The sequence below is a fragment of the Desmodus rotundus genome, chromosome 3 (genome assembly GCF_022682495.2).
Source record: "Desmodus rotundus isolate HL8 chromosome 3, HLdesRot8A.1, whole genome shotgun sequence".
NCBI lineage: Eukaryota > Metazoa > Chordata > Mammalia > Chiroptera > Phyllostomidae > Desmodus > Desmodus rotundus.
In genome coordinates, this window is record NC_071389.1 from 193,394,648 (window position 1) to 193,413,611 (window position 18,964).

The following is an 18,964-nucleotide window of genomic DNA, read 5'->3' on the forward strand; positions in this document are numbered from 1 at the left end:
AGCTCAGGGAGGCTCCGGGATGCACGTCCTGTACTTGGCCAATTAGAAGAGCCAGGAGAAAAGTGACGCACAACCTCTAGGGACAGGACTCGGTCTTCCGGAAACTCACAGAATATTCTTCCGCCAGACCGCTCCAGTTAGCACTTCGAAACAGGCACACTACCTTAACACTGAAGGGCTGGCTTCCGCAAGGAATTCCGATAGACACGAACGCAAGCCAGAGGCGAGGCCCAGCTGTGCGTCATACATAATTCGCCAGGCCTGGGAGCCAAACGCCTTCTCCACAGCGCTGCGTGTGCAGTTCAAACAGACCCACGTGCTACCGCTGCGTTTATTTTTAAAGATTTATCATTTTTTAATTGATTTTTGGAGAGAGAGGAACATCGATTTGTTGTTCCACTTTTTATTGGTTGATTCTTGTATGTGCCCTACCAAGGGACTGAACCCACAGCCTTGGTGCATTGGGATAACACTCTAACCCACCGAGCCACCCGGCCTGGGCCATGCTACCATTCTAAACCACTAAACCGGAGATGAAGTTGTTAACACCACAAGAGGCATTAGTATCACTGCCCAGCTTAATTACAAAGTTTAAAGAAATAAAGGAAGCACATGTAACAGGACATGAAAAACCACTGTCAATATAAGATAGGAGAATATGGCCCTGCCTGAAAGTTGGACTTGACTCCAAGTTACAGTAAATGCAAACATATGCCCGTAGCCTAATTAAGCGCTGAGAACATAAAAGGCAACATGAGCCCTGTCCATGTCTTGGAGAGAAAAACAAATATGTAAACATCTAACCCAAATAAAGTATTACCAGGGCGCTTATGCAAACCTAGCCCACACAGCCTCCCTGTGGGGCAGTAATGCTTCAGTCAGTTGCGTCTTTAACAAAAGAATAGGGACTTGCCAGGCGCTGCAATCAAAGGGAACAGGTGTGGCGGTTTGAGGACGAGAGGCTGTTAGAGAAATGTAAGGGATTCCACGCCACTGGGAAGCTGCAGAGGTTGGCAGGGGCCAATCGCAGAGGGCGCTGTGTGTGCTGGAGGGCTGGAGTGGCATGCTGGGGGCCACAAGGAGCCTTTTCAAGCTTTTTCAAGATTTCAAACTGGGATATGATCAGATTTGCATTCTAGAAAGAGGACTCTCTGGTGGAAACAGAGAGAGAGGACTCTATTAAAGAGTGAAGGGGAAGAGGCCACAGCAGTCATGCAGATAAAATACTGTGGGGGCCAGCGCTAAGGCCAGGCCACATGGATACAGAGGGGCAGGAAAGCAAAATGTGACAAGATAAACTCTGTAGGAAGTGCTGAGTGACTTGGAAAAAGGGGTGAAAAAGAAAGGAGAGTGCAAGATGAGCCAGGTTCCAGGCTTGGACGAATGGCTGAACAGAGAAATGGCAACTGGGAGCACGTGGGGATCAGATGCCAGTGCCAGTCCTCAGCGATGGAGGAGCTACCTGAGTGAAGGGCGCCACCATCCAGAAGAACACACGGAGTGAGCAGACAAGACCTTGAGGAGCATCAGCGTGCAGGGAAGGGAGAGTAACAGGAAAGAACTGCACAGATGGGGAGAAGGGCAGAGATTAGGAGAACCAGAGAGAAGGTCACAGGAAGGAAGTGCTTTCGAAAGGGAGTGGTCAGCGTTGTCCAATGCCGGGGAGAGGACAAGCAAAATAAGAACTCAGGAGCACGATGGATTGCCCAACACAGAAGCGAGGGTGACCTTTGTGGGGCAGTCTCAAGAAGTGGTGGGGCCAGCCACGCACGGACACTTCCCCTAAAGAACTCTGCTGTGACGGGACAGAGGGAGCAGAGACCAGCTAGAGTGGGGCACAGAATTCAGAAGAGCCTTTGTGTCTGTTTTTCAGTGGGAAAAATGCAAGCATGTTTCCAGACCATGGGGAAGTGAGTGAGAGATAAAAAACAAGGAGGAAAGGGAATAACAGGTAGAAGAAGGGGCCTGGAACTGAGAAGACTGATGCAGGAGGAGCTTTTGATAAGAATGAGAAATTGGGAAATTAAAGCTTCTAGAACTTTCTACCAACATAGAAGCATGCCCTTTATAACCGTGGGTCTTGACTCTCACACAATGGCTCATAGACCTCCACAATGCACAGCCCCATCACCAGTCTGTCGGCCACCAATACAGCCACGAGATCACTGGGACTTGTGAGTGAGCCCCTGCGGGGGTGCCGACCAGCCGCAGGTGAGGAGAGCCACGGGGATGGCTGCGGTGCTCACCTTGCATCATACTCCTGTAGGCGGTGTCTGTGATGGCATAGATGTGAGGGGGCATCTCGTGCCTCTTCTTGCCCTTATACATGTCCACAATCTCTTCAGAGTAGATGGGCAGGTTCTTATAAGGATTGATGACCACACAGAACAGGCCTGAATAGGTCTAAAAAAAAAAGAGCAGCAAATAGGAATGGGTTAGGAAGTGTCATTCTCAGTGGCGTGCAAACTTGTGGAAAAGATCTGCTGCCTCCGAGGCCCCTGAGTCAGCCTGGAGGCGCCCACTCGCTGGGCCCTGCTCTGCAGACCAGCGTGCCCTCAATGGCACGACAGCTGCAGGCTTTGCATGCGATGAGCGTGTGCCTCGGGCAAGATCTGTGTCAAGTTTCACCGAGTGCATAAGTTCAGTTACCAAACTTGGTTCCAAGGACAAAAAGAGGTGTTTGTCATCGTGAGATGAACACAGAGAAAAGGATTCAGCTGCAGCGAGCAAACTGAGTAGAAACACAAATTATTCTACCCTGAAGGAGTCTCAGAGATCCCCCAGCCTACACTTCCCTGGCACTGGGCTAACAGACCACAGACAGATACCTGCCTCCCTGGAATCTTCTAGAGACAGTCACATGAAACTCTCTCCAAAGCTTAGACCACTTTCATGTCCCCTGTGAGCCTTCTCCAAGACTCAGGTCTTCTCTCAGGGGGAAGCCAATCAGGCAGTACCCTTAACATGAGGCGCCCAGACACACCCTCAGTGTTCCAAGTCTGACTTGACCAGGTTAAAATCAGGCCCTGGGGTCTTGTGTCCTGAGTTCAAGTCCCAGCAAGGGCAAGTTTCTGAACCCCTCTCTCCCTCCATGTCTCAATCTGTAAAACAGGGACAGAAGAAGGCAGGTGAAGTGAGGCCCGGGTCACGATTCACACACACTGAAGGCCTGGGCAGTTAACGAGGGAGCCAGGAGCAGGCCCAGTTTCACGCCCTCCAGTGCAGACCCCTTTGGTGGTGGAGGCCAGTTCTCTGAGCTCCTCACATCTTCTTGTTGCTCTCCTTACAAGTTGCCTCCACCCTCACTGTCCATGGCTTTGCCCCTTGACCCAACAGCAGCCAGAGTCTGCTGGGCTGCATTATGGGTCAACCCAGCACCTTGCACCTCTGCCCTCTCTACTCCCGCCAAACCTAAGGATGGACCTTGTGGCTGAGCCCATAGACAGGGTCCACCCAGGAACCAGTCATGAGGACAGAGGCTCCACCCAGCACCGAACAAGGGCTGCGGCACTTGGATGTCCAAGCAGAAGTTAGACTGAAAGCAGAACTCCAGTGGGACCCGCCAACCATATGCTGGTCCACGTGCAAAAGAGCGGCTGAGTTTAGACATGAACAAGCGGGTCTGGCTGCCTCTTCTGTTTGGAGTGGGGAGTGCAGAGCCCTCAATTTCCTTTTTTCCTGGGATAATCAGTCATTTGTTCCCCTCCAACTACTCTTTACATAAGGAACCAGGAAAAGCTCTGAAGCAAAGAAGTCCAAATGTGGTGTTGGCGAGAGGAGGGAGACTCGGGTACTATGGGAAGGCGGGAATGCAGCAGGGACTCCTGTTTCCCCTCCCTGTGACTGGCAGGTAGGGGAGAGATAGAAGGCCAGGGAGCAGCAAGGTCATCCCAGGAGCTCTGAAACAATCGAGCTTTGTTCCCAGGGTTTGAGAAAACCCACACTCCAGGGAAATCCAGCCCAAGGAAAGTGAAGGACACATGGCCACACATTTAGGGCGTGCCACAGAGCCAGATGTTTGGGAACAACTGGTGGTGACAGCAGAAAGGGCTGGGGGTTACTAGGACAAGTCTCCCTGACAGCTGGGTGGGCAGATGGCCCTATGGAGAGTTCTATGGGGCCTCAAAGTTCTCTGGGCTAATCCCATCAAATCAGTGGGTTTGATCAAACTGAGCCCTGGGGAGTGAGCGCAGCAGCTCAGGTGGGAGGAAGGAGGCTCAGCTGAGAACCATGCTCTCTGGATGCTCGTGAAGGCGCAGACACTGAGCAAGTGGCTCTGCTCCCACACGGGCCACGCCAGGAAGCGGCTCCATTCACGGGCCACAGAGGCTCTTTGTGCCTGACCGCCCCCATCCCAAGGCCTCGCCCTCCCCGAAGAAACAGACAGACCAGCTGTGGTGCAGAATTAGCCACACTGCCCACGGAGCCAGGCAAACATGCTGCACAAAGGCTCCGGTGTCGCAATGCGGAATGTCCTGTGCAGAGAGGTGGACTGTGATGGGGGTGGGTACTCCCTGCCCAGGCAGCCCCACCAAGCGACTTTGATCTCCCCACAGCTCTGCACCTGCTGGGCTCTTCATTAGGGCAACCACAGACACAATCAGCTCCCCTTCTGGAGATGACACTTTGGAAGAGGCTGGTCTGAGGCAGGAGGAACTGCACACGGGGGGTGACCGCAGAGAGGCAAAAGTGGGAGTCTGTGCCTCGAATCCAGAGTTCCAGAGAAAAGGCTCAGGGCCACCCACCGTGCCAGCCTGAGTAAACCCACACTTTCAGAGGAAGGGTGAAGCAACTGACATGAATGCAGTTTGAGAACTAACCTCCCCGTGTGTGGCAGGGAAAGACCATTTGCAGCCAGCCGACACAGGCAATTGCGGGCCGACCGCTCGGTTCCCACGCAGCAAACCTCTAACAGGGCCCAAGGTGAACGGTAACACCCGTAAAAGACCCAGCAGAGGGAGACAGGTGATGCCTCCTTAGAGTCCCTTCATTTTTTGCAGGTCACTAATTCTGAATTTCACTGGTTAACATCCCTAGGGGTAGGGGTTTTTAATTTGATCCAGACAATATTCTCACCAAGAAACAGACATAACTGGGTGGAGGGTCAGGAAGCCGAAACTCCAGGCTTGGCCCTGCCAGCCCTCTTTGTGTGAATTCTGCGTGAGTCGCCTGCCCATTCTGGGCCTTCGTTCTTCCCACCTGCCTTCCCAGAAGGTTGGGCTAAGCTGCCTGTACAGACGGGTTTTTCCAGGTAGACAGTTCTGTGTATCTCCTTACTGACAAGTCCTTGACTAATCAAGCTCACCCCCAAAAGGTTGGTCATCAATAGCAGGAAACAAGTACCTCATTATCATAGTCCAGCTTAGCAATCAGCAAGGTAATGCAGCCCTGGCACAGGGTCCAGCCCGGTCAGGACTTATGGACAATCCCAAATGGCCCATGGCTCAACAGAGGGCCTTGGCACGTTGCAGAGCACTCAGAAACACCAGTCCAGTGGCTCAGTGGATTGAGTGCTGGCCTGGGAACCAAAGGGTCACCAGATCAATTCCCATTCAAGGCACATGCCTGGGTTGCAGGCCAGGTCTCCAGGAGGGGGTGCTCGATAGGCAACCATGAACTGATGTGTCTCTCCCTCCCTCTTTCCTTTCCTTCCCCTCTCTCTAAAAATAAATAACATCTAAAAGAAAGAAAGGAAAAGAAATACCACTCCAGCGGGGTAAGGGTAGCACCCTGGGGAAACGTGTGCTCAAGTCACCCTGAAACTGTATAGAAAAGAAAACGGCTGGCTCTTTGGGAGCCTCTCACCATCCCTGCAACAGGATGGGCCCAGCGCCTCCTTTTATGACATGTGGTCGCAGGCAAACCCCTCGGGCTGAGATTTAGTATTGCTATCTATAAAATGAGAGAGTTGTAATGACCAAAATGCTCTCTTCCTCCGGTTCAAAAAAATGTTGAGAACTGTTTTATTCAGCTCCAAGACCAAGAAGGCCAAGGTGAATATAACAGCATAATTAAATAAAGAGCTATTTTAGGAATAATAAGAACCAGATATTCTTCCCTACTGAGGATAAAACCGGAAGGAAATGTATTTAAAGTGAACAGAAGAAACTAGGACAGATATTACAGAGAGAACGTGGGGACTCTAGGTCCATGAGAGCTTGGAGCCCATTGCCAAGGGAATGGGTGATGCTCACCTCTTGACACTTTCTACAAGGGTGATGAGCCGTCCATCTACAAATGCAGCCCTGCTAGTTGGTGGAAGGCGAAAGGCCGCTCCTATCTTTTGCAGGCTGTGCGCCTTTGTCCATGCTGTCCTCTGCACTCCCAGCTGGCACGGAACCAGCCTAAGTGCTGAATGAACTGGCAGGCCAAGTCTTCCTCTTGTAGCCTGCCTCTGCTCAAAGCACACTCCCCAGGGAAGTAAGCCATACTGACAGGTACGAGGCGGGAGGGGACCAGGGGGTGCAGGAGGAACAAGGTGGGAAACCAGGACACGGCATTCCCCTCCTCAAGAAGGAACCGAACACACTGGCCTGACATTTCTATCTCCGCTGAGACTGAGGACCAAGGCCTGAGCACACCTCACACATGTCCCGTTCTCCCTACACCTGGTCTGAGACAGATTCCTGTTGTGTTTTGGCTATGTCAGGAAGAGATCAAAGTAATGCTATCAGAGTATTCCATTAAGATATTCAGATGCTGAAGTTCGAGGATGTCACCCCAGCATTCCCTTACACCCCCTTCTCTCCGGGAGGGCTAGGGCCCAGGGTGGAGAGGGCTGGGACAGACCTGGAGCCCCTGCCCAAGAGCCTGGCCCCACTTACGTAGATGAGCCCTGAGTAGTAACGCTCCTTGAGGTTGTGCAGCACAGAGGCTTCGTTGAGGCACGTGAGCTCCGCCATGTCCTCCACCTTGGAGAACTTGGGCGGGTTCATCTTCTGGATGTCATCCTTGTTCACCTTCACCTTCTTCCCATTCTCCACCAGCTCCACAATGGCCTCCTCGCCCACCTCTTCCTTGAGGCTGGCAGGCTCAAAGCCACTCTTGTCAGAAGGCACCCACACCAGCTTCTTGGCGGCCCAGTCAGCCTGGGCCAAGGGGTTATTGATGAAGTTTTTATCCACATAGAGATACTTATCAGCAGCTTGCTGCGCCATGGTGACTCACAGCCAGGACCTGAGAGAGAACAAAGGACAAACGTTAGGGTGTATCTAATTCCATCAGCCACATGAGGAAACCTACCATTCACCTCTTATCTTTGCAAACCACGTAGCATTATAGTGCACTAAAACTGCAAAACCAGAGTTTTGCCAGAATTTGCCAGAATTTTCCTGCTTCTGCTTTTGGGAGAAAGATGTACATCACTGAGAAAACAAGTTGGTGTCAGGGGTGCTGTAAGAATTTAATGTTTAACGGTAAGGTATGCCCAAGGACCAACACATGAACTAATCTATAAACAACTATTATGCCCAATGATGAGCATAAAGCGTGTCAAAGATAGATGCATTTACACTCACTCTGCTATGCCTGCAAAGGCAGGAAAGTGACCATGCCATTGACGAGATCTTCCAACATAAACACTTTCCTGATGAGCCAAAAAATGGGCTACTGGCTGTAATCACACAGGGTGCAAAGTTTCCAGTTTAAAAAACTTTTTCTTATTTTAAGGGGTCAACCAAAAGAAAATAAAACCACACATTGAAAGAAAGAACCAATATGTTGCCAATAGATTTTAATTCCATCTCGATAATACAGCCCCAAGAAGTAAAGCGAGAAGACAAGAAATCGGGTTCCAGTAAACCTCACGGAGAACAATGAGAACGCCTCCCTTTCCGGGGCACTAATGTGAAAGGGCAATCCTCACAATTAAGGCCAGGACAACTTAAGCACATGTGTGTTTGCTTTTTTTGAAACTCACTTGCCAAATAAAGATGATGAAAGAATAATCCCTTACACCCGTGTGGTTTTAGTGCTCATAAAATGCTTTCACACACATTTCGCCATCTGGAAAGGACCTTGTCACAACCACCCTGAAAGGTGGGTAAGCTGCATGTTATCAGCCCACTTTACAGGTGAGGAAATAAAAGTCCCTGGAGGTAAGGGGCTTGTGTGGAGCCGCCCAGGAAGCACCCCAGGACTCCTGGTCCCATGGCCTTTCTACAGTGCAACCACGTAACTGATTCCCATTCAAAGGCGCAGGCTCGGATCAGCTCAGAGGACAGCTGCTGAGTGAACCAAAAGCAGGACTTGGAAACCCTGAGTCTAAGCCAGAGCCAGCCCATGGCCACCAGAGGGACAGCCCAGAAGCTCACTGCCAAGCTCACAGCACAGGCAGGCTTTTCCCTTGTGAGATCAAGCCCCCTCACCCCAGGCCCAGGAAGCCAGGAGGACCCCAAATCCAAATCCAGAGTCACACAGGTTTTCATGCTTCCAGACTCCAAAAGGGATTCAGATGCCAAGGACGTTGGAGGCCAGGGAGGCAGAAAACAAAAGGAAAAGTCTGGGCTGCCCAGGCCTTCTTATCTGGGCTCATTAATGGTTTCCAGATCAAGACTAAGGGGCTCCCCTGGACTCGCTCCACGAGAGGCTGTTTTCCAGGAAATCTGCTCGCTGCCCCCATGGAGGGGAGGCAAGTCCAAGGAACAGAGCCTGGCAGCCTCCCCAGCTCCCCCAGCTGGTGGCTTGGTTTACATTCCCAGCACAAGCAAACCCCCGGCAGCCCCTCTGGGGGGACCAGGGCTACCATCCACCTGCAAGGACCCCCCAAGAGAAGGCAGGGGCCCAGAGTTAGGCAGCAGTAAATAAGGCATGACAGGACAGCTGTAAACCACCTGGCCAGCCCTTTTCATTTGTGCAGGTCTGGGGTCGTGGCAGGTGGCAGTACCCACGGCACTTCCGGCTGGGCTGGCTTCCACACTGGGCCATCCATTCAAGCAATCAAAGGCTTCCTTCTGCTAGCGTGAATGCCAGTTGTCCTCTGCCTGTCTGCTGTTTATCTGACCACAGGCCAGCTGGCTTCTCCAAAGTCTCAGTACTGGGGCTCCCCAAAACCAGTCTCTCCATCATGTCACTGCCCTGCTCAAGAATTTGCAACAAGCCCTGACAGGTAGCTTGGTTGGTTGGAGCACTGTCCCAATGCACCAAAGGTTGTGGGTTCAATCCCCGGTCAGGGCACATGTAAGAACTACCAATGAACGCATGAAGGGGTGGGACAACAAATTGATGTTTGTTTCTCTCTCTCTCTCTCTCTCTCTCTCTCTCTCTCTCTCTCTCTCCCCCCCTCTCCTTTCTTCTCTCTCTCTCAAATCAATCAATAAAAAGTTTTTAATTAAAAAAAAAAGAACTTGCAATGATCATGGAGCACAGGGTCTTGCAGGCTGCTGCTGGTTCTCAATCTTTTTGCAAACCTCAAACCTATAAACTTCAAACACAATCTTCCATCAATATGCAAAAAGAGAGTCACCTGAACCCTGTCCCCCCAAATCCTAAGTCTACTGCTGGCTGTGAGTTCCACTGACCCAACTCAGCGAGAACACCTGAGGATATTCCATGCCATGTACAAGAGCCCTCCAAGAGAAGAAGGAAAAGGGACAGTCACTAAGTACGTAGACACTACCAACATCATCAAGTTCTGTTTATTCACAGCCTCACTTAACCATCAATCTCCCTGGAAAAGAGCTTTTATTACCCCCAATTTATAAACGAGGAAACAGGCCCAGGGACAGCAAGTCATTTGCCCAGAGTCTCCCAGCCCAGTCCTGACACAGATCTTAACCCAGACCCGCCTGGCCCCTGGGCCTGGGCCCTTCCCAGCACACCTGTGCCTGGGGTCTCACAAAGAAGTTCGGCTGGCACTGCAGCTGGGCCAAAACTGTTGATAAGTTGAGTGGGACCTGGGGAGTAAAGAGGTAGGCGTTCCACAGCTTTCAACAAATATTTACTGAGCAAGCAGGTGGGGAGGCTGAGAATGCGCCTTCCTGATGTGGACCATGTGGCCTGTCAAAAAGCAGAGCACAGTGAAACAACATTCTCACCCCCCTGGCAGGTGGGCTGCTCCAAGCAGCCAGTGAGTGTTGGTCAAATAACCCTGGCCCTCGTCAAACTCCATTTCATCCCGGCGACACCACCCCTGGTGGGACCCACAGCAAAGAGCCTGTCTGGAGGGTTGGCATCAAAGAGCCTGGGCTCCCCTTGGGCTGCAGGCCCTGGGCACTCGGCCTGCCCTGGAAATTTGGTGCTGCAGGGCCACAAACAATGCAGGAGCCAACAGGGAAAATCCACCCAACCCACCACCACCCTCTGCTAGTTCCACCCTGCCTTCAGGCCGTGGAAGGAGGGAGGGGGCGGTTACAGGCCAGCACTGTCTCCATCAGACAGCTACCAGAGACCCAGCGCCCAAGCCATACTTCCTGTAACAGAGGGGGCACACTGCATTCCCTCAGAGCTGGACCAGCTCAGAGGGCTGTGGTGACAAGGCACCCGTGGACCGTGGGCTTGAGAAGTGCCCATTTGCCTTAGTGCCCCTCTCTGAGCAGAACTTCCCGTTAAACACAGGGGGGCCCCTGCTGAGCCAGGCCAAGGACAGAGCTATCTGGTTTCAGCAACTCTGCTGGAATGACGCAGGGGAGCAGCAGGGCCAGGATCAATAGGCGGGCTGGACTGATGGGGAGGACCACAGAGATCACGGTACACAGTGGGACCCAGCCCAGACAGGAGCATCCACATCTAAGGATTCGGAGGCCGCAGGACTGCAGCTGAGCTCCACCTGTGTAAGGTATAGAGGCTCCCAGGCCCCAGCAGCTGCCGAGTCGTGTATGCCCAGTGGGGAGGCCATGGATGCAGACAGGTTACCTGACCTCTAAGGATGCAGGCAGACTGGCCGCCACTGTCAGGAAGCGTTAGAAGTGAAGGCAGGCGCACCAGGGAACGTAGTGAGGAGACAGCCCACTCAGTGCAGCAGCCAGCGCTGCGGCCACTTTTCCCCGTCCCACTCCGGGACCCTACTAAGTGGCCGCTTTAAATTTTTTAAAAAACTGAACATAACACAAAACTTTTCAAAATAAAAGAGACATATCTCCCTAAATCCCTGACCCTCTCCCCCCGAAACCAGCTTTCTCTTTTTTCAATGGTCCCTTCCAGCCCTGGTCCACAGAAACACTTGCTTTTTAAATATCTTAAGCAAGGACCAGAGTTTCCTGTCTACATTTCCCTACTTCTTATGACCATGTCCCTACAGGGCCACAGCCTGTTTGTTAATCACCTTTTTAAAGGTTTTATTTATTTTTAGGGAGAGGGTGTGGGAGGGAGAAAGAAAGGGAGAGACATTGGTGGGTTGCCTCTCACACGCGCTTTGACAGGGGACTGAGCCCGTAACCCAGGCATGTGCCCCGACCAGGAATTGAACCAGTGACCTCCTGTGTTGCAGGACGACACCCAACGGAGCCACGCCGGTCAGGGCTGTTCATCGTTTTTACCCAAAGGCTTCGTTTTACAGGTGATAATGCACAGAGTCTGGGAAGGAAGACTCAGTCACACAGCGGGCGGAGCAACACCCCAAATCCAGGACTCCTAACGCCAAGGCCTGGTTCCTGGCCACTTTTAATGGCTACATAAGATTCAAAGTGGTTTTTTAAAAATCACTACTTACTAGGGTTTTTTGCCTCTTATCTTGCAGACCACCTTGAGATCAATTCCCAGAAAGAGAGTTACTGGACCGAAAGTCATCAGGACATTTTTATGGCCCTGAATGTGTTATCAAAATGTTTGCCACAGGGTTCACTGGTGTGCACGGCCACTTGAGCAGGGTATTCACGTGGCAGAACCACACCAGCACTTAGGACACTGTTTGCAGGGAAGGACTTGGTGGCCCAGATTAGGGCCCCTCAGGAAGCCCTGGGAATCTGTGGACTCGGCAGGCCGGCCAGCCAGCCAGGAGTTAAGGAGGAAGAAAGCAGCTCTCTCCCATTGGAGATCAGATCAGGCTGAGGCAGGCCCTTCCCATGCGGCTTCCTGTGGGTGCCAGTCCAACTCCAAGAAACCCAAGTAGTTGCCTTTTTAGGCCATAATCGAGAGGACACAACCAGAGGCTAAATTAGGACACTCAGGAAATGATGAAACTGAAAGTAAATAGGTTAACCAAAAACCTCTGCTTTCAACCCAAAATGTAATCCCTCGATTATTTGCCTTCTCCCCTTTCCCCCCAAACATCCATTTGGACCTCTTTACCCCCCTTTCTGTTTTCCCAAAGAAACCCCTTCCTCCCCTCCTCTGGTTCTCTTTTTACTTACTTGTGTGCTTGCCTGGAAAAGAAACTGCTAGCCCCTTAAAGACGGAATGGATTCTACTAGCACAGATCACTGGTCCAAAGACTGTGAGCAGGTCCAGTCCTAGACAACTAGGAACATGCAAAGCCTTCCTTCCATGGGCCACCTTCTAGGCTTAGAGCTTAAGTCAGCCCAAGTCATCTTAAAGACACCAAGTATGGAGGGCTTGCCAATTAGCTCTGTCTCCTCACTCAAGCCTCGCAATCATTTCATAAGAAATGTATCATCCTATTCGTTTTACAGGTGAGAGAAAGGAGGCTCAGACAGGCCCCAAAACCCACGTTCAGACCCCTTCAGCCCCAATGCCCTGCTCACTTTCCACTTAAACTGGCCATGGGAGAAAAACTGAGAACACTCTGGTTAAAAAACCCAGTAAAACAGACATTAATTTGCCAATTTAAAGCTGCAGAGCCCATATTCTCCTTGCGCTGATCTGTACAAGGGACTCTTCACACTTCTGCCTTAAATTGCTGAGCTAAAAGAGGGTGAGTGGCATGACCTTGGGAGAGCCTTTTAAGGTCGCTGAGCCAAGGTTGCAGCACAAAGACAGGCAGCTTCAACTCAGACACCCAGCCCTGTTCTAGCTTAATCGCTGATGGCGGGGAGCAGGCCCCTCTGACTGTTCTTCATGTGACCCCCATCCCAGAGAGCACAGGTGAACACGTCCCTTCGCCTTCTCTTTACAGCTGTTGCTTTTATGTTAAATGAACTATTAAGGCAGGTCCTATGAAAGCAGCTACTAAAATACTACAGAACTTTTCAAACCCGTGAGATTGACCTATTCAGTCAACCAAATCATACTGACTATCTATGTACCCAAATATTGTGGCAAAGATATAAAGGATGCAAGGGATGAGACGTACCACTGAAGTGCCAATCTTGGACTTTATTACTGAGTGTAGAGAGCAAGTTCCTTCATTTTCTGTCCTGTTAACCCAACACCAACCATGGTGGGTGCCCAATAGACAGCCACCACATGGGTGAAGAAGAAGTACTTGCTTGTGACCTTGGGTTCGTGCCACCTCTGTGGCTCAACTGTAAATGCAGCTAATATTTCACGCCGTCTTCCCTACCTCACAGCGCTGTTTAATTCAACGTGAAGTGTATGTAACGAGGAGACAAAACACTTGTCTTTGTGGCACCCTCACTGCAGAGGGAAGACCGTGTAAGCAGCTCTAGCACAAGACTCTGCAGGAATACAGGAGCGAGCAGCTTGCTGCAGAATACAGAGAAAGGGGCAATTCAGTGGAAAACTTGGAAGCTCGAGGGACAGTTTCATGGAGATGACATTTAAACTGGGTCCTGGAAGATGAATGGAACATTGACGGGGGCGGGGCAGGAGAGCGGGGAGAAGATAGTAGAAAAGTATTCCAGGCCCAGGGAGAAGAGGGTGCAGTTTTTCAGGAACCATAAAACGCTGTGATCAGTTAAGGCGGGGTTTCTGAACCTCAACACTATGAACAGGTCGGGCCATGGAACTCTTCGTTGTGAAGGATTGTGCTGTGCGTTGGAGGATATTTAGCAGTGTCTCTGGCCTGTACTGGCCTGTACTCACTAGTCAACAGCAGCAACCGATCCTGGATGTACAACCAAAAATGTCTCCAGGCATTGCCAAAGGTGGGGACTAGAGAATAGGGTGCAAAATCACCCCCAGTTGAAAACCACTGATTTAAAAGGTTAGTATGTGCAAAGGTTGCACAGAAGCCAGAGCTCAGCTTAGTAAATACTCTCCCAACTGTGACATGCACAAGCTAAATGTCTTTAAAACAGAGAAGTCCTCAGAGCGAAATGATTCCCAGGGCCCTCAAATGACCATCATGGGTGCCCCCATCACCAAGGAGTGACTGCCCCTTAAGATACACTGTATTTTAAGGGACCTGCCCAGAACCCACTACTGGACTGTTCTTTAAAGACTCCTAAATGCCCAATTTTTGAAAAAAGATTCAGGCAAAGGAGGCAGGTGTGCCTTCCCAGGCAGGGCAAGGATCTCCAGAGCCTCCAATACAGCAGCTCAGACTGAATAAGTTCACCAGCATAGAGGGGTCCAGGCGACTAGTGGGAGGCAGCAGCTCACCCCATCACCCCAGAAATGCCATCAGATGCTATTTTGTTTAACAGTTTTGGCAAATCTGGATTAATCTTAGCGATGATACCCAGATAAGCATTTCCCACCCAGAACTCTCCTCCAAGCCCTGAGCACCAACCAGACATAAGTCTCCACCTGGAGGACCCACAGACACATCATACCTGCCCCACCCTGCGCTCCCCCAACCTACAGTCACCCAAGACGGTCATTGTAAACATCTCCCTGGTAGATTAGAAGCGCTCTGCCAACCCCATCGCTGGGGCCCTACTCCAGTCCAGGCCCGTGTGCTCCAGTCCAGGCCTGTGTCCCCTCCTTTCTAAGCTGCACAGCTTCCTCCTTACTCCCCTTCCCCTGAGGCTTCCACCCCCTTCAAATCCATCCCCCTAGGTACCTTCACGATAACTATGCGGCTCCATTTCCATTGGCTCCATTTCCATTCATGCTACTTCCTGTTTTATTGATATTACCACCAGTTCAAAACAGTTCAATGGCTCTCCATCTCCAGGATGAAACCTAAGCACCCTTGCCTGGTGAGGAGGCCCTTTGTGACTGCCCATTAATCTTCTCCAACGCTCCCAGCCCTTCCTCTGCCTCTGCCCTTCTCTGCAGCTTAATCGATCCCTGTTCACATCTCTCTCTGCTCGCGCCTCCAGGCCTTGGGAGAAGCTGGTGTATCCTCTGCTCCAGGAACCCTCTCTCAAACCTCAGCTCAAAGGCTCCCTCCTCGGTAAGGCCCTCCGTGATTGCTGCAAGAGTACTTCCCGCCCCTCTGTGCTCCACACTGCCATAATCAAGCACCTCAACTGTCATCATTCGTGGTTTTATCTGAGGACAGGGGTGGGTCTCATTCATTTTAATCTCAAATGTCTAGCACAATGCCTGACCCAGAGCAGGGCTCAGTTAAAGCTCCCTGCATGAATATTAATACATGAGGAACAGGTGAAAATGAGGAAGGAGCGATAGGGAAGGACTCTGAGACACTGGGAAACCCCTTGAGCTGTACAGAGGCCAGAGAGCTGGAAAACTGAAGTGAACGAGGAGGCCCGAGGTGAAAGCCCACACAGGTCACAGCCACCTGATCTGTTACAAAACCCACGCCATTTATGGACTAATTCTTATATCCCCAAAACGGTAAGCGGAAAAACGTATATTGGAGCTTTCTTTCAATCCCCAAAAAGAAATAGGAGTAAAAAAAATTTACTGGTCCCCAAGAAGCTTTTCATAGGCTGAATAAACCATCGCAGTTTTCTGGAACCTTCTAGTGTCCCTTGATTAACTAATGTGGAGGTGCCTACCATCTACCACCAGACACACCAGATAGGACCTCAGAGGGCACGGGTTAGCAGGGCGGGCCACTGCCCTTGCTGGGATCCATGCAAAGGCCTCACCCAGGCTGCCCTTCCTGCCTCTCCTGGAGCACTCGGTCTGCGAATACCAAGCAAGTGCTGCAGGCACCAGTATTTGCTACCAACTCAAAAGAGAGTGACAGAACTCGGAAAAACCACTGTCGGCCGGTTCGACAAACCCCAACCCAAGTGCTTGTGATCCACCGGACTAGAATGGAGCAGGGTTGAGTTTGGAGTCAGGCATTCTTGGGTCTGAATATCCCAGTCACAGTTCCTGTGATCTTGAAGCTGTTAACACCTCAATCTCCTAGCCCTGGAATGAGGGGGCAATGCCTACCATCAAAATAGTTGGAACTCCAGTTCGCAGCAGAGAACTCCCCTCCCAACTCCTCTCCTGTCCTCCTGATCTAATTCGTCTTAATCCTTCCTAGAATGACATCTGGGGCTGATGAACAGCTTCTAGAAGTCCGGTGACTCTCCAGTTGACATCAGTCCTCCAAGAACAACTGGCACAGCATGGTGACTTCCAAACACAGTGATTTTGCGTGAGGAAAGAGGGTTTCTTGGCTGGTAAGGCTGAACATGCTGCCGCCCCACGGCCCTCCCACAGAGTCACAGTACACTCGGAGGGTTCGGAGAAGCCTGCAGTAAGGAAACCACTTCCCTTTGTCCAGCCAGGCTTAGCGCTCAGGAATGTTCTGCAGGGAACCATTTTTCAATGCTGACCTGGAAAATGCAGGCCTGGTGGGATGCACATGAGGCCAGCCGCAGAAGAGCTGGACTTGAGTCTGGCTTTGGCACTGACCGGCTGTGGGACCCTGCACAAGTCACCTGTTCAGCATTTGGATGCCGCTGTCAGGCTCAAACAAGGTAATAAACCCACAGGGGCCCCCTGGATAAACACCATTTTCATACAGGGTTATTAGAGCATTTATCTACAGGGAGGTGTCAGCCATTCTGCACCCAGGGCCAACCTTACAGCAGCCCCCCACCCTAAGGCGCTCATGCTCCCCAAGCTATGAAGGGGGGGGGACCCTCCCAGCTGCCCAGAGGCCACAGGCTGCGGAGCTGGGAGGGCTGCAGAGGGCCCCTCCCTCCTGACCTCAGGAATGTTATTTGCTTACAGAAGAAGCTGGGGCTTGTTTCCCTTAGCAGTATTCCAACCCCAGCCTGTGCTGATGCTTAGCAGATAAGAAAACCAGACCAGAGACAGAGAAGAGAGGAATTTAGCACCAAAGCCCCCAGAACCCATTTTGCCCTTCCCCCCTCTGAGGCCCATGGAGGGACTTTCCAGAACTCCTCAGAGTCCTGGGAACACTGAGAAATGCTCGAGTTTGCCTGACTGAAGACAGCGAGGCCTCTGGTCATCTTGACTTTGCCCTGGCCCCGACAAACCCAGATCATCAGAAATGACACCAGAATTGTGTGCACAGGTTCCCCTCCCCCCATGAGGGCAAGGAACTGGGGGCGGGAAGCGGGAGGAGCTGAAGATGAGGCTGGAGGGGATAAGCGAGGCAGCTTACCCAGGATCTTATCGGCCTAGTGGAGGAATGTGGTCTTCCTTCTGGGCACGAGGGGAGGGCACCACAGGAGGTGGGACTAGGGGAGGGTGACTTCATCGGATCTGTATTTTAAAAAGATCACCCTCCCTGGCCTCAATTTAAGGGGGCAAGGTCAGCAGTTGGCAAGTACTTGGATGGCCAGGAGGCAGGAGGTTGCTAATCTAAGAGAGGAGGAAGGAGAGTCCTATGAGGAGGCTGGGGAGAAAGTGATTAAATGCCACACGGACAGGGACAAATGAAGCAGAGATTTCGCCCTTTGATCTGGCTCAGGGAGAATCCTGGGAGTCACTGCCCCACCCCATCATTTCCTCCTAAGTGAGAAGCGCCCCAGCACCCCAGGAGCTTTCCTGTGATTGCTGATCTCATGCATCACACGTGTCACAGACCAAAGTGCCCAAGTCAGTCTCCTCCACTAAGATACCACCCCTGTCCTCAAGGCCACAGATGCATGGCTTTGGGCACAGACAGGGCACAAAGCAATTAGGGCTTGAAGGCAGCCCTGTTCAGAATGGCACTCCTTCCCACCTGGAGGGAAAGATGCCCGTGGACTTCAAAACACAACTGTCTCTCCAGCACCCCCTCCATTCTAGCCATGGCTCCCAGCGGATCTTTGCTCCCAGATGGCCCAGGCAGCCGTTCCGACGCCCTCCCCCCAGGCAGCTACAGTACAATCTGTCTGATACCAGAACCACTGCTCTCGGGTTTCACAGTCTTCCCTAGAACTCCTTGAAGGCAGGGACTGTCCCCTACTCCTTACTCAGGGGCTGACTGAACCCAGGGCACTGCACAGACAGGGTCCTCAGCCAGTGCTTGCTGACATGAGGTGAATGCTCCCGGCTGTCCAAGAGATCACCACTCCACAGGTAACCCCTCCTCACCCCCTCGTGTCTAATGCCAAAGGAGAGAGGGAGAGAGGCAGGCAGGTGCATCCGACAGCAAGTTAAGCGCTTGCACTCAATGGGAAGAGGCCAGGCCACTGGATGGACCTGTGGATCTGCAGAAAGGTTACCTGCACTGGACCCCTGACTGCTTTCAAAGTCGTTCAACATTTGGGTAGTGAGGTCACACCTGTGTCTCACCTACCTGGTAATGAGCTTTCACTCAGCAGTCCAGGAGAAACTGCGAAGAGAAGCAAACAGTTTCTGGGGGCGACGCCCCTCCCGAACAGCCCGGATTCTGCCCCCAGTCTGACAAGGCTGACAGCTGTTTGACTGCCTGCCCCTTAGGGCTGTTCACGGAACCGCCCTCCCGCAAACGGTGTCTCCCAGGCTTGCTCCAGCTTCCCACACCTGCATGAGGGTGACCTGGACCCTTCAGGTTCTGCAGTAAAGTTGTTCCTTCCCTTTGGTTCTGCTGAGAGCACGGTTTTCCTTACCCTAAGCATGCGAGCAGTTTGTTGAAACCCAATGCAGAAAAATAACCGCACCGCAAGGATTTAATCCTCCGGCCACTGTTTCAACGGGAAAGCGCCGGCTTCCTACGTCCACATCACGACAGCTGAGAAACCCAACACAACATCCAGAACTAAAGATGATTTTTGAGAACTACTCAGCCCAGAACCCACCCGGCCTTCAGCAGCTTGCTGTTCTGAGTAATGTTTAAACAATACTAAAAAAGAACAGTGAAGCCGCTCGCACCAACAGCCAT

At 51.7% G+C, this 18,964-nt stretch overlaps 1 protein-coding gene across 2 annotated transcripts in view; it reads right to left on the reverse strand.

The window, feature by feature from the left end:
- MYH9 (myosin heavy chain 9) overlaps positions 1 to 18,964 on the reverse strand; it is an 88,340-nt gene that overhangs the window by 51,742 nt on the left and 17,634 nt on the right. For both annotated transcript variants that reach the window (XM_024579459.4, XM_045187194.2), the window contains exons 2-3: positions 6,825 to 7,176; positions 2,247 to 2,403 (exon numbers count right to left, since the gene is read on the reverse strand). In XM_024579459.4, coding sequence (XP_024435227.2) covers positions 2,247 to 2,403; positions 6,825 to 7,157 — 490 coding nt within the window. In that variant the 5' untranslated portion in view covers positions 7,158 to 7,176. The remainder of the gene's footprint in view (positions 1 to 2,246; positions 2,404 to 6,824; positions 7,177 to 18,964) is intronic.